The sequence below is a fragment of the Mustelus asterias genome, chromosome 6 (assembly GCF_964213995.1).
Source record: "Mustelus asterias chromosome 6, sMusAst1.hap1.1, whole genome shotgun sequence".
Classification (NCBI taxonomy): Eukaryota; Metazoa; Chordata; class Chondrichthyes; order Carcharhiniformes; family Triakidae; genus Mustelus; species Mustelus asterias.
The window spans coordinates 142,212,550-142,239,348 of NC_135806.1; the positions used below are offsets into that span (position 1 = coordinate 142,212,550).

The following is a 26,799-nucleotide window of genomic DNA, read 5'->3' on the forward strand; positions in this document are numbered from 1 at the left end:
AGCACTGCTGTCTCTCAGCACCAGAGACCCAGGTTCGATTCCTGGCCTAGGGTGACTGTGTGGAGTTAGCACGTTTTCCCCGTGTCTGCGTGCGTTTTCTCCAGGTGCTCCAGTTTCCTCCCACAGTCCAAAGATGTGCAGATTTGGTGGATTGGCCGTGCTAAATTGACCCAAGATGTGCAGGTTAGGGGGATTAGTGGGGTAAATATGTGGGGTTGCGGGATTGGGCTGGGTAAAATGCTCTGTCGGAGAGTAGGTGCAGACTCAATGGGCTGAATGGCCTCCTTCTGCACTGTAGGGATTCTATGATTAATTGAAGATTTTTGTTAAGTGATTTTTATGAATGTTGTGTTTGTTAGTAACAGAATATTCTTCAGTGAGGGTAGGCTGAGCAAAGTTGGTATTGGAATTCTGTGCGAAAAGGAGATGGGTGCTTCAGGGCAGATTATACTCTATCCTCATAGCCATAAACATTACCCCTCACATCCCACCTATTGATCCCACATTAAGACACAGTTCTTTCTCTCCCTGCACCCCCTCGTGAATAATCCATCTGTTAGTTTTCTAATGTTTGTTCTTTTCCCCCAATCAGCTATTGCAGTGATCCTTGGGGTTACCCTGCCCCTAGTGGGAATTATAACACTGGGAATCATTCTCAGCATCTTCTGTTACCGAAAACAAGAATGGTGAGTTCCCTTTCCATGATCAGCCTTTTGAAACTGTCTGAAACTGTCTGTTAATTTTGGTCAGTTTAATCTTTCTGCCTCCTGGACCATAAAATCTAAACCTTGTCTTTTCATCTCTCAGTCTGTTCTCAATCTTTCCCAATGCCTCCCTGAAACTCTACCCTTTCCTTAGTTTGCACTTGTTTAAGTTTACTTGCAGCTCACCATTGCCTGATTTACAACATCCATTTTCTTTACTTTCTTCCTGGAGTTCCTGCCTGAGGCTTCTCTTCTCACTAGACTTGTACCTAATCCAGTATTAACGGCGTGGCTGAAATCGGGATGAGCCTGGGATCTGGATGTGGTTGGAGCACGCGGGGCGGCACAGTGGTGAACACTGCTGCCTCACAGCGCCAGGGACCCGGGTTCGATTCCCGGCTTGGGTCACTGTCTGTGTGGAGTCTGCAAGTTCTCCCCATGTCTGCGTGGGTTTTCTCCGGGTGCTCCGGTTTCCTCCCACAGTTTGAAAGATGTGCTGGTTAGGTGCATTGGCTGTGGTAAATTCTCCCTCAGTGTACCTAAGCAGGCGCTGGAGTGTGGTGATTAGGGGAATTTCACAGTAACTTCATTGCAGTGTTAATGTAAGCCTTACTTGTGACTGATAAATAAACTTTAACTTTCACTTCAATGGAATCAGCCATTGATTTTTGCAATATATTTTGCTCAATTCTTGGCCTGGCTGGGAGCAGTCACAGGGAGGGTGGGTGAACATCGAGTTACTGACTGTTTACTTCTTCCTGTTCTTTCCAGGATTAAAGAGACATTTTATCCCGATATTCCTAATCCAAATAACAGTAAAGTTCTTCACGATGGAAACTTCCTTCAGGTATATTCCAACTAAACACTGGGAATATGTGTGTATTTATAGGAATGTACATATCTGTATATGTGTGCAACTATGCTCTTTGAAAGAGGGCATGCACTTAAGGTGAGAGGGGCAGGTTCCTTACACAGAGAGTGATAGGTGCCTGGAACACGCTGCCAGGGGTGGTGGCGGAGGCAGATACGATAGGGGCGTTTAAGGGGCTTTTAGATAAACACAGAATCTTCCATCCCTGATACAAAGACAAACACCAACTGTTGTCCGATTCAAAAGTTCTTTATTTGTCTTACATATGCAAGCTGGCAAGCCTTTGCTACGTAACTTCCACTCAGTGCTGGGAGTCAGTTAGCAAAAGCGCGCTGAGCAAAAAGGCAGTTCCCTTTTGTACAATTTACAATTCCAGCAGGCAGATTTCAGCAAGTACACGTCATCTGAGACAATCAAGGACAAGCACAAGAAAGACTATTCTGTTCCTAACAAAAACAGCACCCCAGCTATCTTATGCAAAAACAAGTAGTAATAAGAATAGCTGCATGAAAAAGAACATCTTTTTAAAAAAAATGCCCTGGCTGTGCTCTGGAAGCTGGAGCCTGTGGTTATCTCGTTTGTCAGCTTGCTCTCATGAGCTGTTTTTCTGTCATTCTTGCAAACCCAATAGTTAATCTGAGACTCTACAGTGGATATTAACTCTTTAATATCTCATTCCCTCCTTTTATCATTCCATGATAACTAATCCGTAAATCGTTTTACAGGGGACCATTGGAAGAACGGGACATAGGCATTTGAGAAAAAATAAAATGATCAGCACGACCAAGATAATGACCCCCAGGTGTACTATCATTCCTCCCCAGTCACCAAATATGCTACCAAACGGCCACCAACCGGGAGGGTTGTAATGGTTGAAACTGTGCCCTTCGGTCCTGATCTTATCTGCTGTCTCTCTGATGTGATCAACCAGGCTTGTTATATTTTCAGAGGAATCCGGGATATAGGTGCAACACTCTGTTCCCACTAGAGTGCATGTACCTCCCAATTCTGCCAGTAAATAATCTAAGGCCATTTGGTTTTGGAAGGCTACCGTTTGGATGGCAATTACCTCTGGTGACACCTCCGATATGGCCGTGCTCGCACTTTCCAGATCATCTGCTGTGTCATTGGCTATTTTCTCGAGAGCTGACGCCATGTTGATCAGTTCTTGGGCAGCTTTGGCTATACCGTGGAGAGGAAAGGCTATCATGCAAAACCGCTGGGTCTCCGTGATGGCCCGTTTTGATCTCAAAAGGTGCATCTTGGGGTGGAGTCATAATGTTGGATATAGGGGACCACATACGCTAAATAGCAAGATCCTGCCCAGTCCCAAGGGAGCTATGGATAGGCGTTGTTTCCGCAGACATAATAGGTACCATTATTCGCAATCATGTCGCTCAGTAGTTCGGCATCCATCCTTAGTTGGGCAATACCGTTAGAACACTCAATTTTCAGCATGTCCCTTTGGTGGCCCTCAGTGACATTGAAAGTCTGGGTTCAGCTACTACGGTCTACCGGCTTAGTCCCATTTCTAATGATACATATGATCCATTCTGTTGATTCATGACAACAAAATGGGGTGGGGAGTCCAACCTATTAAAGTTAAGTTTAAAGCGATGAGTAAAGGTCTTCAAGTTACACCCAGTTTTTTCCAGTGGTGAAGTGTAAACTGAAATATTTACTTCGTAGGTACTGGCAGTCTGAGACCCGCTTCGCCACCCATCCTCAGTCCCGTTCTGATGCAGTATCTATTCTATAGTTTCCTGTGTGTATAAGGGGACGGGGAACAAGGGCTCCCTCCTTTGGTATGGGTAGGGATATGTGAACATACCCAGCACTTAGTCAGGTTTGATCACAATACACACAGATAAGACATGTACAAAAAGGTATTAGGGTGCGAGTGTCCATTGATTAGTCCATTTCCCAGACTTTTCCTTTGGATTGGTCGTCCTTGTGCCAGAAGGATAGCCGAAAGGCTGAGGATGATGAGAATAAACTTCATGGTTTATCGGTAGGGGCTGGGATCCACCGTTTACATTCACTCAGATGTATCCAGCGAGGTTGTCCTTGGACCTTGATTGCAGTTGGAGTCTGGAGGGGAACCTGGAATGGTCCTTTCCACCGCGGTCCAAGTTTGGGCCGATCCCAGTTCCTTATTAGTACTAGATCTCCTATCTGGGATCCAATGAAGTCGGTCTGTGAGTCAGGATCTGTCTCCGGCCACTTGTTTGATCCAAAGGAGCACTGTACCTGTTAGCTGTCGGGAGTACTTCTGCATTTCGTCACCCATAACGTGTAAATCTATCTGCGTGGGCGGGCATGTATTTGCATCCCAGGGTGTTCTGCTTGGCCTACCATAGACTATTTCAGCAGCCGATAGTCCGGTGGTAGAATGGGGTGTTATTCGGGCGGCACGGTAGCACAGTGGTTAGCACTGCTGCTTCACAGCTCCAGGGACCTGGGTTCGATTCCCGGCTTGGGTCACTGTTTGTGTGGAGTTTGCATATTCTCCTCGTGTCTGCATGGGTTTCCTCCGGGTGCTCCGGTTTCCTGCCACAGTCCAAAGATGTGCGGGTTAGGTTGATTGGCTATGCTAAAAATTGCCCTTAGTGTCCTGAGATGCGTAGGTTAGAGGGATTAGTGGGTAAATATGTAGGGATATGGGGGTAGGGCCTGGGTGGGATTGTGGTCAGTGCAGACTCGATGGGCCGAATGGCCTCTTTCTGTACTGTAGGGTTTCTATGATTCTATGATGCTGATGTGGTAGAGGGCTAAGGGTAAGACCTTTAGCCAATTTCGACCGGTTTCAGACGTCAACTTGGCTAGCTTGGTTTTAAGGGTCCCATTAGCTCTTTCCACTATTCCTGCTGCCTGGGGGTGATGGGCACAGTGGAATTGTTGCTGAATGTGTAATATGTCGCACAGTTCCTTATTAATTTTTCCAACAAAGTGGGGACCATTGTCGGAGCTAATCTGTTGGGGTATGTCAAATCTGGGTATAATTTCTGTCAGTAATAATTTTACCACTGTAGAGGCTTTGTTATTGGTGGTGGGGAACGCCTCGATCCAACGGCTAAACACATTGACAATCACAAGACAATATTTGTAGCAATGTAAACGCGGTAATTCTATAAAATCTAACTGGATGCAGTCAAATGGGCCTCCTGGCAAGGGGGTGCTACCTTGTGGACTCCTGATACCTTGGCCGGCATTATTCTGTCGACATATTGTTAAACTAGAATGGTTGGGGGGTGGGAATCAAAATGTGGTGACTGGGAGAGAGGAGGTTCGAGTAAAAATAAGAGGGGCTGGTCGGCAGTGTGAGAGGGAGGATAGGCAGAGGAAGGGGAGCTCTCAGATTGAAGAGTTGAGGTGTGTTTATTTTAACGCAAGGCGTATAGTGAACAAAATGGATGAGCTTAGAGCATGGATCGCTGCTTGGAAGTGTGATGTGGTGGCCATTACAGAGACTTGGTTATCTCAGGGTCAGGACTGGGTACTTGAAGTGCCGGTTTTCAGATGTTTCAGGAGGGACAGGGAAGGAGGCAAAAGAGGTGGGGGAGTGGCACTGTTGATCAGGGATAGTGTCACGGCTGTAGAAAAGATGGATGCCACGGAAGGATTGTCTACGGAATCTCTGGGTGGAGGTTAGGAACAGGAAGGGGTCAGTAACTTTACTGGGTGTTTTCTATAGGCCGCCCAATAGTAGCAGAGATGTGGAGGAGCAGATTGGGAAGCAGATCCTGGGGAGATGTGATAATAACAGAGTGGTCGTGATGGGAGATTTTACTTTCCCAAATATCGATTGGATATCCCTAAGGTAAGGGGTTTAGATGGAGAGGAGTTTGTTAGCTGTATTCAGGAAAGCTTCCTGACACACTATGTGGATAAGCCTACAAGAGGAGAGGCTGTGCTTGATTTGATATTAGGGAATGAACCTGAGCAGGTGTCAGATCTATCAGTGGGAGAGCATTTTGGAGATAGTTATCATAACTCTATCTCCTTTACACTAGCATTGGAGAGAAATAGGATCAGCCGAGCTAGGAAAGTGTTTATCTGGAGTAAGGGCAACTATGATGCTATTAGGCAGGAAATTAGAGGCATGAATTGGAAGGAGGTTTTCTCAGGGAAATGTACAGAAGAAATGTGGCAAATTTTCAAGGAAAATTTGTCTGGAGCTCTGCACGGCAATGTTCTGGTGCGACAGGGGAGTTATGGTAGGTTAATAGGCTGGAGGAAATAGATGTTCGGAGGGAGGATGTACTGGCAGTTTTGAATAAACTGAAAGTTGATAAGTCCCCTGGGCCTGATGAAATGTATCCTAGGATTCTTTGGGAGGCAAGGGATGAGATTGCAGAGCCTTTGGCTTTGATCTTTGGGTCCTCGCTGTCCACGGGGATAGTGCCAGAGGACTGGAGAATGGCGAATGTTGTTCCTCTGTTTAAGAAAGGGAATAGAAATGACCCTGGTAATTATAGGCCGGTTAGTCTTACTTCGGTGGTTGGTAAATTGATGGAAAAGGTCCTTAGGGATGGGATTTACGACCATTTAGAAAGATGCGGATTAATCCGGGATAGTCAGCACGGATTCGTGAAGGGCAAGTCGTGCCTCACAAATTTGATAGAATTTTTTGAGGAGGTAACTAAGTGTGTTGATGAAGGTAGGGCAGTTGATGTCATATACATGGATTTTAGTAAGGCCTTTGATAAGGTCCCCCATGGTCGGCTTATGATGAAAGTGAGGAGGTGTGGGATAGAGGGAAAGTTGGCCGATTGGATAGGTAACTGGCTGTCTGATCGAAGACAGAGGGTGGTGGTGGATGGAAAATTTTCGGATTGGAGGCAGGTTGCTAGCGGAGTGCCGCAGGGATCAGTGCTTGGTCCTCTGCTCTTTGTGATTTTTATTAATGACTTAGAGGAGGGGGCTGAAGGGTGGATCAGTAAATTTGCTGATGACACCAAGATTGGTGGAGTAGTGGATGAGGTGGAGGGCTGTTGTAGGCTGCAAAGAGACATAGATAGGATGCAAAGCTGGGCTGAAAAATGGCAAATGGAGTTTAACCCTGATAAATGTGAGGTGATTCATTTTGGTAGGACTAATTTAAATGTGGATTACAGGGTCAAAGGTAGGGTTCTGAAGACTGTGGAGGAACAGAGAGATCTTGGGGTTCATATCCACAGATCTCTAAAGGTTGCCACTCAAGTGGATAGAGCTGTGAAGAAGGCCTATAGTGTGTTAGCTTTTATTAACGGGGTTAGAGTTTAAGAGCCGTGGGGTTATGCTGCAACTGTACAGGACCTTGGTGAGACCACATTTGGAATATTGTGTGCAGTTCTGGTCACCTCACTATAAGAAGGATGTGGAAGCGCTGGAAAGAGTGCAGAGGAGATTTACCAGGATGCTGCCTGGTTTGGAGGGTAGGTCTTATGAGGAAAGGTTGAGGGAGCTAGGGCTGTTCTCTCTGGAGCGGAGGAGGTTGAGGGGAGACTGAATAGAGGTTTATAAAATGATGAAGGGGATAGATAGAGTGAACGTTCAAAGACTATTTCCTCGGGTGGATGGAGCTATTACAAGGGGGCATAACTATAGGGTTCGTGGTGGGAGATACAGGACGGATATCAGAGGTAGGTTCTTTACGCAGAGAGTGGTTGGGGTGTGGAATGGACTGCTTGCAGTGATAGTGGAGTCAGACACTTTCGGAACATTTAAGCGGTTATTGGATAGGCACATGGAGCACACCAGGATGATAGGGAGTGGGATAGCTTGATCTTGGTTTCAGATAAAGCTCGGCACAACATCGTGGGCCGAAGGGCCTGTTCTGTGCTGTACTGTTCTATGTTCTATGTTACAGGAACCGTGGTGCATGAAAGCTGTAACGGATTTAGTCAGGAAGAAAAGAAAAGCCTACAAAAGGTTCAGGGAGCTAGGTAATGTTAGAAATCTAGAAGAGTATACAACTAGTAGGAAGGAACTAAAGAGGGAAATTAGAAGAGCCAGGAGGGGACATGCGAAGGCCTTGGCAGACAGGATAAAGAAAAACCCCAAGGCATTCTACAAGTATGTGAAGAGCAAGAGGATAAGATGTGAAGGAGTAGGACCTATCAAATGTGACGGTGGGAAAGTCTGTATAGAACCGGTAGAAATAGCTGAGGTATTCAATGAATACTTTGCTTCAGTATTCACAGTGGAAAAGGATCTTGGTAGTTGCAGTGCAGACTTGCAGTGGACTGAGAAGATTGAGCATGTGGGCATTAGGAAAGAGGATGTGTTGGAGCTGCTGAAAAGCATCAAGTTAGATAAATCGCTGGGACCGGATGGGATGTACCCCAGGTTACTGTGGGAGGCGAGGGAAGAGATTGCTGATCCTCTGGCGATGATCTTTGCGTTGTCAATGGAGATGGGAGAGGTTCCGGAGGATTGGAGGCTGGCGGATGTGGTTCCGTTATTCAAGAAAGGGAGAAGAGATAGCCCTAGAAATTATAGACCGGTGAGTTTAACCTCAGTGGTAGGTAAGTTGATGGAGAAGATCCTGAGAGGCAGGATTTATGAACATTTGGAAAGGAATAGTATGATCAGAAGTAGCCAGCACGGCTTTGTCCGAGGCAGATCATGCCTTACGAGTGGTAGATGTGGTTTATATGAATTTCAGTAAGGCATTTGATAAGGTGCCCCAATCAAGGCTTATGGAGAAAGTGAAGGGGCATGGGATACAAAGGGACGTTGCTTTGTGGATTCAGAACTGGCTTGCCCACAGTAGGCAAAGAGTGGTTGTAGATGGGTCTTTTTCAGAGTGGAGGTCGGTCACCAGTGGGGTGCCCCAGGGATCTGTTCTGGGACCCTTGCTCTTTGTGATTTTTATAAATGAGCTGGATGAGGAAGTGGAAGGATGGGTTGGCAAGTTTGCTGATGACACAAAGGTTGGAGGTGTTGTGGATAGTGTAGAGGGATGTCAGCAGTTGCAACGAGACATAGATAAGATGCAAGACTGGGCGGAGAAGTGGCAGATGGACTTCAACCCAGATAAGTGTGTGGTGGTTCATTTTGGCAGGTCGAATAGGATAAAAGAATATAATATTAAGGGTAGGACGCTTGGCAGTGTGGAAGATCAGAGGGATCTTGGTGTCCGGGTTCATAGGATGCTCAAAGCAGTGTCGCAGGTAGAGGCTGTGGTTAAGAAGGCGTATGGAATACTGGCCTTCATCAATAGAGGAATTGAGTTTAGAAATCGGGAGATAATGCTGCAGCTGTATAGGACCCTGGTCAGACCCCACCTGGAGTACTGTGCCCAGTTCTGGTCGCCTCATTACAGAAAGGATGTGAGTGTCATAGAACGGGTGCAGAGGAGATTTACGAGGATGTTGCCGGATTAAGTGGTATGCGTTATGAGGATAGGTTGAGGGAGCTAGGTCTATTCTCCTTGGAGAGGCGAAGGTTGAGAGGTGACCTGATAGAGGTGTATAAGATGTTGAGAGGTATTGATAGAGTGGATTCTCAGAGGCTTTTACCCAGGGCTGAAATGGTTGTCACGAGAGGTCACAGGTTTAGGGTGCTGGGGAGTAGGTACAGAGGAGATGTTAGGGGTAAGTTTTTCACTCAGAGGGTGGTGGGTGCGTGGAATCGGCTGCCGGTGGTGGTGGTGGAGGCGGATTCAATTGAGTCTTTTAAGAGACTTTTGGATAGGTTTATGGGGGTTAGTAAGATAGAGGGTTATAGATGAGCCTAGAAGGTAAGGAAATTGTTCGGTGCAACTTGTGGGCCGAAGGGCCTGTTGGTGCTGTAGCTTTTCTATGTTTCTGTATCAAACATGACAGAATACGGGATTGGGCTGCTTCATTTAATCGCGGGTGCCACCAGGTGCGGAGCAATATTCCACACATTCCCTCCTTGCTGAGGTGCCTTTCTGAGTGCAAGCAATCAAGCAATAAAGGTAATAATGCATCAGGTACACAAACTTGGCCAGCTGGAGTAACCCAGAGGCCTGTTGACACAGAATGCAAACATCCATGCATCTTCCAAAGGTCTTGTTTGGAAGCAGGGGCGTCCCCCTGTAAGTGCTGAATAGTGGCTATATAGAATCATAGAAACCCTACAGTGCAGAAGGAGGCCATTCGGCCCATCGAGTCTGCACCGACCACAATCCCACCCAGGCCCTACCCCCACATATTTTACCCGCTAATCCCTCTAACCTACGCATCCCAGGACTCTTAAGGGGCAATTTTTTTAAACCTAGCCAATCAACCTAACCCGCACATCTTTGGACTGTGGGAGGAAACCGGAGCACCCGGAGGGAACCCACGCAGACCCGAGGAGAATGTGCAAACTCCACACAGACAGTGACCCGAGCCGGGAATCGAACCCGGGACCCTGGAGCTGTGAAGCAGCAGTGCTAACCACTGTGCTACCGTGCCGCCCCTTATCTGGTATGCCCGGCGTGTTCAAAGGAGGCGAGCCGTTTATCACCTGCTTTTCATGGACGACACGACCATAGCGCCAGAGGCGGCAGCGGCCTTGGCGGCACAATCAGCCAGGGCATCACCCATAGTCACCAATGACGAGTCCGATGTGTGGGCTGCACATTTAATAACAGCCAGTTGTGTGGGGAGAAGGATAGCCTGTAGTAGGTTCTGAATAAAAAGGGAGTTTTGGATTGGGGAACCCGAGGAGGTAAGAAAACCTTGCTGGGCCCATAGAACATAGAACATTAGAGCGCAGTACAGGCCCTTCGGCCCTCGATGTTGCGCCGACCTGTGAAACCAATCTAAAGCCCCTCTAACCTACACTATTCCAATATCATCCATATGTTTATCCAATGACCATTTAAATGCCCTTAATGTTGGCGAGCCTGCTACTGTTGCGGGCAGGGCATTCCACGCCCTTACTACTCTGAATAAAGAACCCATCTCTGACATCTGTCCTATATCTATCACTCCTCAATTTAAAGCTATGTCCCCTCGTGCTAACCATCACCATCCGAGGAAAAAGGCTCTCACTGTCCACCCTATCTAATCCTCTGATCATCTTGTATGCCTCTATTAAGTCACCTCTTAATCTTCTTCTCTCTCACGAAAACAGCCTCGAGTCTCTCAGCCTTTCCTCATAAGACCGTCCCACCATACCAGGCAACATCCTGGTAAATCTCTGCACCCTTTCCAATGCTTCCACATCCTTCCTATAATGCGGCGACCAGAACTGTACGCAATACTCCAAGTGCAGCCGCACCAGAGTTTTGTACAGTTGCAGCATGACCTCATGGCTCCGAAACTCAATCCCTCTACCAATAAAAGCTAACACACCGTTCGCCTTCTTAACAACCCTATCAACCTGGGTGCCAACTTTCAGGGATCCATGCACATGGACACCGAGATCCCTCTGCTCATCCACACTACCAAGTATCTTACCATTAGCCCAGTACTCTGTATTCCTGTTACTCCTTCCAAAGTGAATTACCTCTCACTTTTCCGCATTAAACTCCATTTGCCACCTCTCAGCCCTGCTCTGCAGCTTATCTATGTCCCTCTGTAACCTGCCACTTCCTTCCGCACTGTCCACAATTCCGACTTTATTGTCATCCGCAAATTTACTAACCCATCCTTCTACGCCCTCATCCAGGTCATTTATAAAAATGACAAACAGCAGTGGCCCCAAAACAGATCCTTGCGGTACACCACTAGTAACTAAACTCCAGGATGAACATTTCCCATCGACCACCACTCTCTGTCTTCTTACAGCCAGCCAATTTCTGATCCAAACCGCTAAATCACCCTCAATCCCATGCGTCCGTATTTTCTGCAATAGCTTATCGTGGGGAACCTTATCAAATGCTTTACTGAAATCCATATACACCACACCAACTGCTTTACCCTTATCCACCTCTTTGGCCACCTTCTCAAAGAACTCAATAAGGTTTGTGAGGCACGACCTACCCTTCACAAAACCGTGTTGACTATCCCTAATCAAATTATTCCTTTCTAGATGATTATAAATCCTATCTCTTATAATCCTTTAACTGACCAAAATCATGGGTAACGCCAAAGGCATAGCGAGAATCAGTATCGATGTTAACAGAACGGCCAGCTGCCAAGCTGCAGGCTTGAGTCAGCGCAAATAGTTCTGCTTTCTGGGCGGAGACTGGGGGGGTCAAAGGATGCCGATTCCAAGCCCTCTGTAGCATCCACCACGGCATAGCCGGAGAGGGGCTTCCCTCCTAAAGAAATAGATGAGCTTCTGTCAACATGAAAGGTATGGTCCGGTGAGGACAAAGGGACGTCACTCAGGTCGGGGTGAGGGGATGTCAAAAAATGGTTCCTGAGGAAGCAATCATGCGGAGGGTCTGGGAGCTCCTCCAGTGGAGCAGTCAGAAAGGTAGCTGGATTGACGGTGGAGCAAAAGGAAAACGTCAGGAGTGGGTTGTTGAGGAGGGCTACCTCATATCGACTTCATCGTGCCTGCGTGAGATGTTGAGTTTGGGAGGTGAGGAGAGCAACAACTGCATGTGAGGTAAAGATGGTAAGTGGCTTGTGGCCATGGCAAGTCGCCAGCGGTAGCAGTACCTGAGGTGTACTATAAGGCGGAGGACTGTTCATCAGGGCAGATGCCGTTGGTGCCGATGGCATGGGTGGGCCGGGAGGAACAGTCTGATAGAGGCTTCAATCATCGTCTCGGTCATTGGTGTCATTTCCCTCAAACAACATCGGCAAGCCAGATAAGTTAGGTGGTACCTCACGTTTCTTATGTTTTCTTTGTTCGGCCTGCCTTTCTAATCCTTTTTTCTTATCTCTCTCGTCTAACGTCTTTTTTCCTTCTCGTATTTTTCACATTCCCATTTCAAAATTTCCCAGGATTTGGGTTTTCGCTCATTATCACATTCACTTATTCCTCTTCGACGTGCATTGTCCTCCCAACTGGCCAGTTTTGACTTCTCATTTTTTTCATAAGCTTTTTTTTCTCCAAAGGGACATTAATACTTTCCATTTACTTCCCGCATTGCGTTTTCAAATAGCCTCCTCTGCTTTAATACACTTATCCAAATCCCAAGTTCTCCCTAGCGACCAATTCTCGTCTCCCAACTTTTTATTCAGGTAACCCGACAGTCGTCTTAATTTTTTCTCCTCTGCCGGATGCTGAAGACAGAGGGTGTATAAGGGGCTTCCGTCCCCTGACTTATCAAGGGTCTGACCCATTTTTAGTTGATTAAATATAAGAATACTTTAGAGGACTTGAACCTCAATTGCTACCGACCCAGGGACTCGAACCCTAAGGTCAACGGGGGACTCGCACCTCCGTTATCTTACCGAATAGACATAGGGACTCGAACCTCCAGGCCGACCGGGGGACTCTAATCTCCCGGTGTAGGACTAGTCAGTGTTCAAGGACGTAAGTTGTCTCTGGGTTCTGTCAAAACAGGGCCTCAGGATGAGGGGTCGACTGAGTATTAGTTCAGTGAGAGAGACCAAGGTTAATCTTACCTTGTGGGCCCATCCGTCTCACGTTACCGACACCCAGGCGATCGCTTATTCAATCCGCCTCGGAGGACGTCTGTATATGTTGGAACTCTGCTCGCAGCACCAATTGTTAAGTTCGTTTTCGTGAGACTCTTCCGTCCCTGATACAAAGGCAAACACCAACTGTTGTCCGATTCAAAAGTTCTTTTTGTCTTACATATGCAAGTTGGCAAACCTTTGCTACGTAACTTCCACTCAGTGCTGGGAGTCAGTTAGCAAAAGCGCGCTGAGCAAAAAGGCAGTCCCCTTTTGTACAATTTACAATTCCAGCAGGCAGATTTCAGCAAGTACACGTCATCTGAGACAATCAAGGACAAGCACAAGAAAGACTATTCTGTTCCTAACAAAAACAGCACCCCAGCTATCTTATGCAAAAACAAGTAGTAATAAGAATAGCTGCATGAGAAAGAACATCTTTAAAAAAAAACGCCCTGGCTGTGCTCTGGAAGCTGGAGCCTGTGGTTATCTCGTTTGTCAGCTTGCTCTCATGAGCTGTTTTTCTGTCATTCTTGCAAACCCAATAGTTCATCTGAGACTCTACAGTGAATATTAACTCTTTAATATCTCAGTGAGAGGGGCAGGTTCCTTACACAGAGAGTGGTAGGTGCCTGGAACATGATGCCAGGGATGGTGGTGGGGACAGATACGATAGGGGCGATTAAGGGGCTTTTAGATGAATACAGAATATGGACCAAGGGCAGGCAGAAGGAATTAGTTTAATTTGGCGTCATGTTCGGCACAACATTGTGGGCGGAAGGGCCTGTTCCTGTGCTGTACTGTTCGATGTTCTATGTCATGGTTTGTTTCACTTGTCTATTTATGTGGGTACATGTCAGGTTTATAAAATCTTATGCAACCTTAATCTTTAGTGACTATATACACCTGATAGAATCAAACCACGAACTGCATATTGTGTGTGGCTACCAGAGCAGGTCAGAGACTGAGAATTCTGCAGCGAGTAATTCACCTCCTGATTTCCCAAAGCCTGTCCACCATCTACGTGGCACAAATCAGGAGTGTGATGGAATATCCTCCACTTGTCGGGATGAGTTGGGAGTCGGTTTAGCTCAGTTGGTTGGGTGGCTGGTTTGTGATACCAACAGCATGGATTCAATTCCCGTACTGGCTGAGATTATTCATGGCCTTGCCTTCTCAACTTTGCCCCTCGCCTGAGGTGTGGTGATCCTCAGGTTAAATCACCACCAGTCAGCTCTCCCCCTCAAAGGGGAAAGTAGCTTATGGCTATCTGGGTCCATGGCAACTTTACCTTTACCTTGCAGATTAATTCAACTCCACCAGCACCTTAGAAGCTCAACACCATCCAGCAGAAAGATGCCCGCTTTATTGGCACCACATTCAGAACCTCAAACATTCACTCCCTCCATCATTGACACACAGTGGCAGCCGTGTTTACTATCTACAGGATGCACTGCGGCAACCCCCCAAGGTTCCTTCAACTGTGGGCACCTTCCAAACCCATGACCTTTACCACTTAGAAGGACAGGGACATCAGACACATGGGAACACCACCACCTGCAAGTTCTCCTCCAAGTCACTCATCATCCTTGGAAATATATCGCCATTCCTTCACCGTCGCTGGGTCAAAATCCTGGAAGATCCTCGAATCTTTCAGAACTTGTGGACATATTCTCAAGGTCCCTCTGTTTTTCCACGCTCCTCGGTACATTCCCATTTGCTCTGTATTCCCTTGCTAAGTCGCACCTCCCAAAATCATTACCCTACACTTCTCTGGATTAAATTCCATTTTCCACCTTTCTGTCTAATCGACCAGCCTATTTCTAACTCTATGCAGCCTGAAACTTTACTCCTCACTGTCAATCAGTTAGTCAAACATAATCTTCCCTTAAGCAATTCCTGCTGACTTGCCCTGATTAGTCATTGCCTTTCTAAAGGAAAGTTTGTGCTGTGCCTCAGAATTGTTTCTCATGATTTGCCAAAGTTAAACTAATCAGCACGGGTAGGATACCTTCTCTACATTACACCAACAGGTGACTCATCCCCAGCCGTTGCGTTGGGGCAGGAAGTTGATTGCCCCTTGCTCGGGGACAACCTGAGGTTGAACCAGGCGAGTCTGTCCTTCTCAGCCCAGACCAGCCCATTGTTGGGGATGGGGCTGTGATGTGTTATCACCTGCCTCAAAATTGAATCTTAAATGGGTAGAGTGGGCCAGGCTGGGCAGACATAGGCTGGAAGCTCAACACTGCTGGGCACTAGCACATTGTGTTTTGCCTCTATCCCAGTGCAGAGTTTTGTTGGGGTTTCTGAGTTTTGGCTCTGCCAGCCTGTGCCGTTATGTCTGGATCCAGAAGTAGGTTTATTCCCTGAAAGAGAGCATCTTGCTCCATACTGAGCTACAGAGTAACTCCGACTCTACAATCGTCTGTGCAATTGGATTTGAGCACTGATGCACGATGGGGATGGTGGGAAGCACTTTCAAATCCTGTTCGTTAGATATAAATATCTCAAACTAGAACTCAGCCTTTTCAATTTTCTTCATCTTTTTAGGGGGCCAACTTGTGCAAAACTCTGGAGCCAAAGGATTGTACACCCAACGAGGTCCAGGTTGTTGAAGAACAACCGGTTGCAATGGAGACCAAAAAGGAGCTTGAGGGGGACGATAAGGGTGAGGATGTTCCTGAGGATTCCTCTGATGCCGAGAACCAGAATCAAGGTGTCTTATCATACAGTCCTCACCGCACATCTACCGAGTCTTCAGGGAAGACTAACCCAGCATTCGAGGCAGTGGCCATGCCATCTGTGTATGCCAGCGAAGTGACCTATACAAGTATACGAGATCCTGGATATCACCAGAAAGAGGCACCAGGAGACGGTTCAGTTGAGGACACGATGGAGGTGATTGTCAAATCAGGCTATCAACCACAGATCCACGGGGCCACCAATGCTGCATCAAGCAGGGAGCAGACCGAGGTTCAGGAGGAGCTAATGCCTCATGCCAACGGCTATCAGCCCCAGGCCCACCGCCAATCCTGGACCCTAGATTCTGGCGATTTCCCACCGCCTGAGACTGAATCCATTGGCAGCCCAACTTCCATAAATTCCCAAGCATTCCTGATTCCAGAGAAGATGTTGGGAGAGGAACACGACTTCAGACCCAATATCAAGTTGTGGTCACTCCCCTTCTTCCAGAATTCCAGAATGTCCACGGATTCCTAAGGACAGACATGGGGAGCGGGGGAAAGGGTAGGTTTGGATTTGGAGGGAGCTGGGTGAAAACCGTTTGCCCGGTGAGAATCCCCGCCACCCAGAACACTAATACCGAGTGGGGCAGCCTGCTTGATTCAAAATTTTGGAAGGGAGAACAGCTTGTTTTGTCTACACTATATTAACCTTTCCTTAAAGTTCAGGGGCTGAAGGCAGCTTTGAATTAGGAGAGAGATTTTGTCCCAGTTACGCAGACTAAGCTGGTGCTATCACAGCCCTGAGGAGGATGCACTCTGACCACTGCTGCCTCTCACTGTGTACGCAATTGCCAGAACTAGCTTGAGGGGCTGAATGGCCCAATCCTTCATCCCCTGCTGGTCAGTTATCTTGCACTCCAGTTACACTAATCGAGGGACAGCTGGTGACACTGACAACAACATTTTATTATTAAAATATTGAGTTCTCTGAGATCTTGGGTTGAATTGATGCGGGGTTGTAACGTGGTTCCACATGAAATCAACTACTTGAAGCTCAATAACTATTGACTGGCGCCATAAAGGATTCTCATCCAAGGCTCCACAGAATCTCCTGTTTTACCTCTGGTGGAAAATTAATGAGATTGGATGGAGTCCGTTGGGAATGAGGCTGATGGGGAAATGTTTGTGACATAACAGTGAATATGATGCACAAATCTTCACCCTGTTACTGCTCTAGTCACCATACAGATCTTTAATATCAGGTCTGCCTTTTGTTTGGTTCAGAGTTGATTTAGTGTGTCGAGAAGTAGTGATAAGAATTGGGCTGAGAATCCCTGCAGTGCAGAAGAAGGCCTTTCAGCCTATCGAGCCTGCACTGACCACAATCCCATCCACTATCCCCGTAAGCCCATGTATTTACCCTGCTAGTCCCCCTGACACTAAGGGGCAATTTAACACATTCAATTAACGTAATCTTTGGACTGTGGGAGGAAACCCGCGCAGACGCTGGGAGAACATGCAAACTGCACACAGTTACCTGAGTCCAGAATCGAACCCGGGTCCCTGGCGCTGTGAGGCAGCAGTGCTAACCAGTGTGCCGCGCTCCCTGTAGCTCACTACCTCATAGCTCTCTATCCCCGGGCAGTCTAACCCTTCCTCGGGCAGCTGAAGCTCTTACCCCAAAGAAGAGTCATATCGGATTCTTCTCTCTCCACAGATGCTGCCAGACTTGCTGAGTTTTTCATCGCATTTTTATTTCAGATTTCCAGTATTTTGCTTTTATCTCCCCCCCCCCCCCCCCCTCCTCGCCAGGCAGCTGATACATGGTTTAAATAAAGCCTCCAGCCGGGCAGATTGTAAGTCACACGCACGGACACAGTCTCTGCGTAGTGGGGAGAAACAGAGTCATGTCGCGATGTGGTTTGCAAACTAACCCACTGCTTTAACTTGAGTGGGCAAGAATTTGAACACCTTGCTGAATGAGCCAGAACATTGGAAGATGCAATTACCTTAACTCTACCTGCGTTGTGCTTTATTAAAACAAAATGCTCTACTGACCGTGGACTGTTTTGAAGAATTGTGACTGTTAATGTGGTAAAACTTAACATGAGTTAGTTGTGAGGATTGTGTGTGGGGCTCTGTTTAGATAGTCTCTGAGCCTGATAAACAACGACAAACAGGCCGGTGGGTGAATTGTGTGGCGTGTGCGTGCAATCAGAGGACAGGCTGAAATCGGATACTCCAGCCTGCTGTATGGAACTGTTCATTGAGCTCTCCTGTCTGAGGAATAAACCTCGGTCTTCATCCGCTGCTTTTCTGTGAGGGCTGGGGGAAACCTTTAAAGAGTTGATAGTTTGAGAGAGAAGTGGAGATATCAAACTGTTGATTGTGGGACAGCAGCTAATATAAACATTGCGTTAACATACTGACTTGATAATGCGAATACACTAAGTGCGTGAGGAACCTTTGGCAATGCCACACCAGGGAGTCTTTCAACATTCTACATGTATTGTGTAAAACAGCAGTGGTTGCAGAAAAAGGATATTACTCCCGTGATTTATGACATTGGATCCTTGCTGTACTCATTCAGTCAGATTAGAAGTGTATTTGATTGTCAGCTTGTTTAATCAACTAGCCCGGTACATGGCTGGCATCCATCTATATCCTAAATCTCAAATGAAGAACAATCTGCGATGTATTTACCCCTTTCTCCAGCCAGATGGGGAGAGGAAAGGAAGATTGCAATGAGGACCCTCCTGCTACCCTGCACTGGATGTGGAGAAAGCTGACTTTCACCGTAAAGATCAAGCATGCATGTTGATATAGGTGCGCAGACAGCTGTGTACACATACACACACCCCTCTTGAGTGGAGAGAGGACTGAGCCATTTCAATGTAAATATTCTGATCTGTAGCTCCAAAATGTGTGAAGTTCCTTGTCCTCAAAGTCTTTGCACTCCTGTCAATGAACAGGTGTGTATTTAGCTCTTTATGTGCATGTTAACCCATTTATCATAACGGAATGTTATATGCTAATATCACTGACAGTCATTATAAGAATAGTTTATTTTTTTGTTGAAGTGTGTGTTATAGATGCTGTTTGAATCATGTTATGAGAATTTTAATAATCATTAAATTGGTGGAATAGAATCCCAGAGGGTATGGACAAGAAACTGATCCTGTGTAAGGTCTATTATTACTCCCCCACTGCCTGCTCCAATCTCACCTTTTAGGTTCTGTACTATTCAGAATGCCTTTCTCTGCAACAAAGAAAATCTAGCCACCCCAAAATTCCATATAGTCGTGGAAGCCTCTCCTCCCAAGGCTGTGCATGGTACAGGAATCTGTTCTGCTCTCTCTCCCCCTCGTATTTGAATGTGTACCAGCTAGAGTGATACGAAGAACTCAGCTAAGAAGGATATTGGCAGTCTTCCGTATGCCCAGCTATTTTGTGCTGTGTCGTGTTTCTCCAATCTCTGACCCCTTTCCCAGCTGCTGGAATGTCATCTTCCCAGCTGCAATCTTTCAACACACTTCTTGGTTTCCATTTTGCACTCACAAATGCATTTGAAGGAAACGAGAATCATAGAAAAGTTACAGTGCAGAAAGAGGCCATTCTGCCCAACCAATCAAGGGAATAAACTAAACTAGCTGTTCCTCTTAATTCCATTTTTCAGCACTTGGCCTGTCGCCTCGCAGGTTCCATTTCAGACACAGATCCAGGTACTTTTTAAATTAGGGGAGTGTTTCAGCCTCTGCCACCAACTTAGGCAGTGAATTCCAGACACCCACCACCCCCTGGGTGAAAAAGGTTTTCCTCATGTCCCCTCTAATCCTGCTACAAATCACCTTAAATCAATGCCCCCTGGTCATTGACCCCTCAGGGGCGAAACAAGTCTCATAATTCAATTAGGTCACCCCTGAGAGAATAACCCTAGCCAATCCAATTTCTTCGTAGCTGCAAAAGGGGACTTTCACTAACTTCATTGCAGTGTTAATGTAAGCCTACTTGTGACTAATAAATAACATTTTCAATCCCTGGCAACATGCTTAACTGACCGCAAATTAAGACAAGGCTGAATTTCAGGGCTCATCTCAGCTCGTGGAAGGAATCCAGAGTAAGGGGGCGTTCTGTTACTGTGGCTTGCAGCTTCAGTATTATCAAAGTTTCATCATGTTACTGAGAATGAGTCGTGTGATGGCAGAAATTTTGTAAGTCTGCGTGCACAATTGTGCAGAAGTTTAAGGCGGCCTTGCCCTTTTAAGCTGAGCCGGAGACCAGTTCGAGTTTTTTTTCTCTTTGATGAGGGTATTTTGAAGATCAGAAAGCGCTTTTGTTTCTTACTCCATGCTGGAAAAAAGAACATAAATTTGACTGATTGCACTTCAGTGTTTAAAGCAGATACAATGAACATTGCCTAACCTTTCAGCTAGATAGTGTGGATGTACAAAACGTGGAAATCCTGTTATAACACCACCATTTTATCAGCAGTCTGAGCACAATACTCAATATTTACTGCACTTCCAGTGATTCGTGGGGAGAAAATCTGTAACCATATTTTTGAGTGATGTATTGGACAAATTTAGGCACCATCAGGGATATACAGGAAAAGTCTAGATGTGCTGTGAGAATATTCAGCATTTTACCATCTCCATTATGGTAACAGTAGCATTGATCCATTCTAAATGATCATTCCTGTGTTCTTACGGAAATGAACAGGTCGATTCTAATAAGAGATGAATGTTCATCTACGAGCGATTACAAGATATAAAGGACGTTCACACAGCATGTGAAGATGTGACCTTTATTTTTTCCCATCCCCGTTTATGTGCTTTGACTTCTGCACCTGCAACGAAAATTTGCAGCAGTAACCTGACTCTTGTTTGAAGATAATGCAAAGGGGGTGAGCGCGACACCTCCACTGCATTCTACCCAGCCCTGATTTAGAAATCGCCGTGAACAAGACTCAATTTTGCAGAGGGCAAAATTTCCGATGAAGGTAACAGTTCTGTTACCTTTTAAAATCGTGGCCTCACACAAAGCTTATGTTTTATAACTAAAAGATAAACAAACACATCCCCTCCAGTCCTGAAGCTTGAGTCTTGGTTACAGATCAGTTCTCTGCTATCGAAAATCTATTCTGAGTCTGACACGTCAGCAGGGGCTTTGATCAACCTGGGCTTAAAGTTAAGAAAGTCTTGCGTTTATTGCTGGGATTTTTTTCTATAAAGAATTTAATTATTGCCATTTTAGGTATATATTAAAATATATCTGTTCAACACTTGTTTCTGTTGCCTGCATTGATTTTCTTTTGGAAATTTAACATATAACTAGAAATGATATTCTAGTGCAGCTATTCATTGGCCCTATGCAAGAGTGCACACCTGGGTGTACAAGATTAAGTTGATTGTATCCAGATAAGAAAACAAGGACATTTGTAAGGTTTCTGAGAGTTACGCGAACTGATAATTTTAACCAAAGTGGCAGTAATTCTTAGTCAAGCAGCAACCGATGCCACATACAAATAGGCATGACAAGGAAAGTTGCAAAGCAGTGAGTGCCTGAAAAAGGGATGAGAGATTTCAGTTCCGCGGAGAGAATGGAGTAGCAATTAATGTAAAGCTGAGAGATGTGTTCAGAGGGATTTGAGAATCCTGGCAATGCAAGTCGACATGCAGTCAACAGCAAGCAATTAAAGCAAATGTTAGCCTACTTCATTGCAAGGGGGTTGAAGTATAACAATGGGGTCTTGCTGCAAATATCTAGTGAAATCAGTAGCACATTGTAATTTTCATTAAGCTACCTAGGGTTACACCTGCCTTAGAGTGATACAGTGAAGATTAATAATCAGAAAAAAAGCTGGGAACACTCAGCAAGACAGCATCTGTGGAGGAAGAAACAGTTAATGCTTAGACCAGGAAAAAAAAACTTCCACTTACTTGATGGTACAAGGAGCAGGGGATAATTTTAAGGTTTTAAATTTTGCAGGTTGGCCAGGCCAGCATTTGTTGCCCATCTTTAATTACCCTTAAGGTAATGGTGACACCTTGAATCACTGCATCCATGTGTAGGTGCACCTACAGTGCTGTTAGGGAGGGAGCAAGGGTTTGGCGAAATTGATTTGGGGGAATGTGAGGAAGAACTTTTTATAATGTATCCAAGTGTTAATGACCTGGAATTCTCTGCCCAAGGGGGTGGTGGAAGCAGGTGACCATTGATTTTCTGAAGGGCACTAGAAGGGAATAAACTTGCAGGGTGACAGGAATAATATAAGACTGGCTAGACTGTTCTGTGGAAAGCAGCCACAGACTTGATGGGGCTGAATGGTCTCATATGCTATAAGTGACATCATATCACAAAAAATCTTAATGACCAGCTGTTTTTCCTTACGTGTGTTGCCAGCACTCTGCACCTTTTCCATGTTGTAATCCTGAATTCAGAGTGCATTTTGTCTAATAACAAATGCTGTGGGGTAAAGATGACAGTTAAATGCAAGTTGTTGGTGCTGACAGATAATTGACAGGACACCATTCAGAGTACGTTTTGGATACTTTCGTTTTTATTGTTAGTTAACAATGCATCCCTTTGAAAAGTTATGTTCAGGAGGGTAAATGCCCAGAAACATAGACTGTACACACTATACAAAGAAACCACAAGGTGGCAACATGAAAACATTACTCTCAACAGCCACATTTCTCTGCTTTATTTTATTTAAATTATACACAGCTCCATGAAATATTCTCTTATGGAAAATATATAAATAATTTCTTTTCTCATTTTTAATCAGACTATGTTACAGGTATACAATATAAATCAGGTTTCATGTTCAGTGACCTATGAACACTAGAACATCCCAATAATGTAGCAGCTTCTCACAAAAAAACAAAATCAAACACATCCACAATGATGGCTGCAGTGTCCACCTTCAATGCTCTTGCAATCATGCCCGTCTTCTCTGTTTACTGTCTTCAAATACACACATGCAAAATAGCAAATGCATGACTGCTGGATCTCAGCCACTCTTCTCGTATGACTAGAGTCCGGAGATTCTCTGCAACCACCTCATTCCTAAAGCTCTTATAAGAGTTTGGACACATGCAAGTGGGAGAGATCAAAGATGGAGAGTGACTGATTGACCATGAGAAACAGATAAACCACATGATTCAGAGACTGATAGGAAGGACAGACATACACAAACCACAGGAATGACAAGACACAAAGACTCTGGAGACATCTGCATAATCCTGACAAGCATTTTACCAGTCAGCTGTGGGGACAAAAAAGGACCAAAATGGCAAATGACCATCACATAGTGAATTGTTGACCTATCCATTAGAATCTTCAAAATCAGTTGGCTTTGAGCTGCTGAAGCTGCTTTGAGCAGTTCACTGCTGCCGGCCAATTTAACTGGTCAACTTGCAAATTAGTGTTCTTTCCAGTGAACTGCAGGAGGAGAGAGGGCTTCCACTGTCCTGTTTGATGGGCGAGAGCTGCCAGGCAGAGTTGCTGTAATGATTTACACATGATGTTTGGAAGATAGAACCAGAGTTGGGACAACCAGCTGGAAGACAGAGTGCCTGCAAGGTGCTCAGGTCACAGCAAACCCCCTCCACCACATGGATTCGATTCCTTTCTTCCAAGTCGTCAGCTCCCGGAGAGATGGATCTGTGTATTGTAGTAGCACCTTATTCTGGATCCATCCCTCCATCCTCCCCTTTCACTTTACCACTATTGGCTACTGGCAGTCACCACGTACTCGGAGTGAAAACATTCAGCAGTGGTACTCCAGCCACTAAGAATTCCTCCGGCCCATGGAATCTACCACTCACCCAGGAATTATAGCCACCCCTCAATCCTTTCATCCGAGTCCAGACAAATGATCCAATGCAAGGAGCCTTAGTTATTATTCAGAGCAAGAAGAAAGCGCTGGCCCAGCTGTCAGGTGCCTCTGACAAACATCCCACTGGAGCACTCCCACTCCCCACAAGAAGCCACAAAGGCCCTGCCTCAGCCCCAATGAAGGCAGTGTGGGAAGAGGAGTAGTGGGTAGAGGAGTAGTGGGTAGGAGAATCGAGTATTCAGACATTATCTTTCTCTCCCCAGACACTGGTGTCTATGATAATGTGTACAAAAACATCTCAAAATTCCACTACATAATGTAGCTCATTGTGACCATTGAAATGGCAAGATATTCTTCACCATGTCAGTCAGTTTGCATTCAATGTAATATGACACACACAAACTATTTGCATTTGAGTTACAACCACAGCAGTGGATGAGACAAGACTCTCCAGGAAACCACTGGAGTGACTGAGTCTGATAATGAATGACAGTAGGTTCTATGTAAAGCTCACTACCTGATTCTGTCCCTCATACTCTCCTGCCTGCTATTCTGCAGTAAAAGCTTTGCCTTGTACTGTAGTGTTGGGATATCGCATTGCTACTTGCTGATACTGGGGCTCTCAGGGCTGAACACCGAGCGCTGTGAGCATCGAGCATACACCATCAGGGAACCTCAGAAGGTTTCCAATCGTGCATTCAGACTCCCGAGTGACCGCTGAAATACCAAGACCGTGGTTCATTGATGCACATGGAGTATGTACCCTCGCCATGTGAAAACCTAACCCATACATCGTTTGTGACAACAGCCCCATTGATGGAGACTTTACGTCATTTTTGCTGAAGTCCCAACATGACGGAATTTTTCCCTCAATGCATCACAACATTCCAGTTAGAAAATGGATACTTTCCATGTACAGAATCCAGGAAGTGTGGAAGGTGGAGAATCATAGATACCCTGGGATCTAGCAGCAGGGGATGGGAGAGTTTCCTATGTACCTTTGGGTCAATAGGGGGGGGGGGGGGGGGTAGGTGCGGTTCCCCCTATAGCTTGTAGTCTAGGAGCGGGGCAGGGATCCTCATACTCTTGTTTCCTATTGCTCTACTGCACTAGTTGTGGAGCAGTGGAAGCTTCTATTGTTCCTGGGTACAAGCAGCTACAATTCCAATGCACCCACAATATAAGGACAGTCCTTCAATCAGTTACCGCTGTCATGATTCTGCCAGTAAGAGGTAAATCCGCTCGTGTGCTGAACCCCAGAGCACCATGTCGCTGAATATTTTTTCTGCAATGAGTTCCAGCTCTCCTGGACTGTATGCCAAGGGCGCAGGAGCCTTATTCCATTCCACCTGAGCTCATACAGTCAATATAATTTAAACAGATTATAGGATGGCCCTTTGTACAAGCTGCACAAATTTAAAAATAACAAGATGCCTGTGTGCTGAGTAAGCAGGGATTGAACATATCTGGCACAGGGTTTGAAGTAAACAAGGGGCAGTGTTGCTAGAGTGAGACTGGCCAGGTTTGGGATTAGCATGTACATCTGTGCAATGGAGAGATCCAAACAGTCAGGTGTCACATACAAACCCTGCAGTGCCTGATAACAAGTCCCAATCTGCATCACTGCTCCAGTAGTGTTAAGGGTACCTTCACGTCCAGGACAGAGGGAAGGGAAATAAATAAGAACAAGCCAGACACTTAACAAAGTTCCGTAAGCATGGGGCAGGATTTGAATACCAAATTCACACTCCTGCTCTTTCCTGCCGGTAGCGGTGGCCAGATGTTGGTACCAGTGGATCCTGGGTGAAGTAGGTTGTAGGTTTGGCAATGCAGCAATGCTTGGGTATGAGTTTGGTCAGGATGCAAGAGTTAGCTCAGCTTCCAGCTGTTTGGGTGATAGAAGAATAGTGTCCGCTTCCTCGTAGAGCTGCCGAGAGAAGGAAAATGGTCAGAGCAGGAGAAACACCCGTTATCCTCAGAGCACGGAGAGATACCCCTGATCCCCACTCCGAGGGCATGGAGAAACACCCCTTACCCCCACTCCGAGAGAGCAAAGAGTGACAGACACCAAACCAGCAAGAGATCCAAGGCCTCCCGCTGGTGAGAAGAGGGAGGGGGCGAGGGAGGGGAGAGGAGGGTCGGGTCGCGCCAGGGAGGGGGGGAGGGGGGGTGTCGCGCCAGGGAGGGAGGGAGGGGGTGTCGCGCCAGGGAGGGAGGGAGGGGGGGGGGGGGGGGGCGAGCGCAGGGGGGAGGGGGTGGAGAGGGGAGAGCTGGGGGGGGGGGGAAGAGAGAGCTGGGGGGGGGGGGGGGGAGAGAAAGCTGGGGGGGGGGGGGGAGAGCTGGGGGGGGGGGGGAAGAGAGAGCTGGGGGGGGGGGGGAGAGAGCTGGGGGGGGGGGGGGGGGAGAGAGCTGGGGGGGGGGGAGAGAGCTGGGGGCGGTGGGAGAGAGCTGGGGGGGGGGAGAGAGCTGGGGGGGGGGAAGAGAGCTGGGGGGGGGAAGAGAGCTGGGGGGGGGGAAGAGAGCTGGGGGGGGGGAAGAGAGCTGGGGGGGGGGAAGAGAGCTGGGGGGGGGGAAGAGAGCTGGGGGGGGGGAAGAGAGCTGGGGGGGGGGAAGAGAGCTGGGGGGGGGGAAGAGAGCTGGGGGGGGGGAAGAGAGCTGGGGGGGGGGAAGAGAGCTGGGGGGGGGGGAAGAGAGCTGGGGGGGGGGGAAGAGAGCTGGGGGGGGGGGAAGAGAGCTGGGGGGGGGGGAAGAGAGCTGGGGGGGGGGGAAGAGAGCTGGGGGGGGGGAAGAGAGCTGGGGGGGGGGGAAGAGAGCTGGGGGGGGGGGGGAAGAGAGCTGGGGGGGGGGGGGAAGAGAGCTGGGGGGGGGGAAGAGAGCTGGGGGGGGGGGAAGAGAGCTGGGGGGGGGGGGAAGAGAGCTGGGGGGGGGGGAAGAGAGCTGGGGGGGGGGGGAAGAGAGCTGGGGGGGGGGGGGGGAAGAGAGCTGGGGGGGGGGGGAAGAGAGCTGGGGGGGGGGTAGAGAGCTGGGGGGGGGGAAGAGAGCTGGGGGGGGGGGGAAGAGAGCTGGGGGGGGGGGAAGAGAGCTGGGGGGGGGGGGAAGAGAGCTGGGGGGGGGGGAAGAGAGCTGGGGGGGGGGGGAAGAGAGCTGGGGGGGGGGGAAGAGAGCTGGGGGGGGGGAAGAGAGCTGGGGGGGGGGGGAAGAGAGCTGGGGGGGGGGGGAAGAG

General features: G+C 47.2%; 2 protein-coding genes and 1 long non-coding RNA gene across 9 annotated transcripts in view; 1 reads left to right on the forward strand and 2 right to left on the reverse strand.

Moving 5' to 3' along the window:
- Nucleotides 1-18,912, forward strand: part of lifra (LIF receptor subunit alpha a) — a 222,714-nt gene extending 203,802 nt beyond the window's left edge. For all 6 annotated transcript variants that reach the window (XM_078215241.1, XM_078215244.1, XM_078215246.1 and 3 more), the window contains 3 exons: nt 593-686; nt 1,476-1,551; nt 15,603-18,912. In XM_078215241.1, the coding sequence (XP_078071367.1) occupies nt 593-686; nt 1,476-1,551; nt 15,603-16,271 (839 nt within the window). In that variant the 3' untranslated portion in view covers nt 16,272-18,912. The remainder of the gene's footprint in view (nt 1-592; nt 687-1,475; nt 1,552-15,602) is intronic.
- LOC144495207 (uncharacterized) overlaps nt 1-21,014 on the reverse strand; it is a 37,716-nt gene extending 16,702 nt beyond the window's left edge. The window contains exons 1-2 of the long non-coding RNA XR_013498221.1: nt 19,791-21,014; nt 13,041-13,177 (exon numbers count right to left, since the gene is read on the reverse strand). This is a non-coding gene — a long non-coding RNA (uncharacterized LOC144495207). The remainder of the gene's footprint in view (nt 1-13,040; nt 13,178-19,790) is intronic.
- Nucleotides 21,015-22,273: 1,259 nt separating this feature from the next.
- The window catches only part of rictora (RPTOR independent companion of MTOR, complex 2 a), a 234,058-nt gene continuing 229,532 nt past the window's right edge, over nt 22,274-26,799 (reverse strand). For both annotated transcript variants that reach the window (XM_078215238.1, XM_078215239.1), the window contains exon 38: nt 22,274-25,503. In XM_078215238.1, coding sequence (XP_078071364.1) covers nt 25,432-25,503 — 72 coding nt within the window. In that variant the 3' untranslated portion in view covers nt 22,274-25,431. The remainder of the gene's footprint in view (nt 25,504-26,799) is intronic.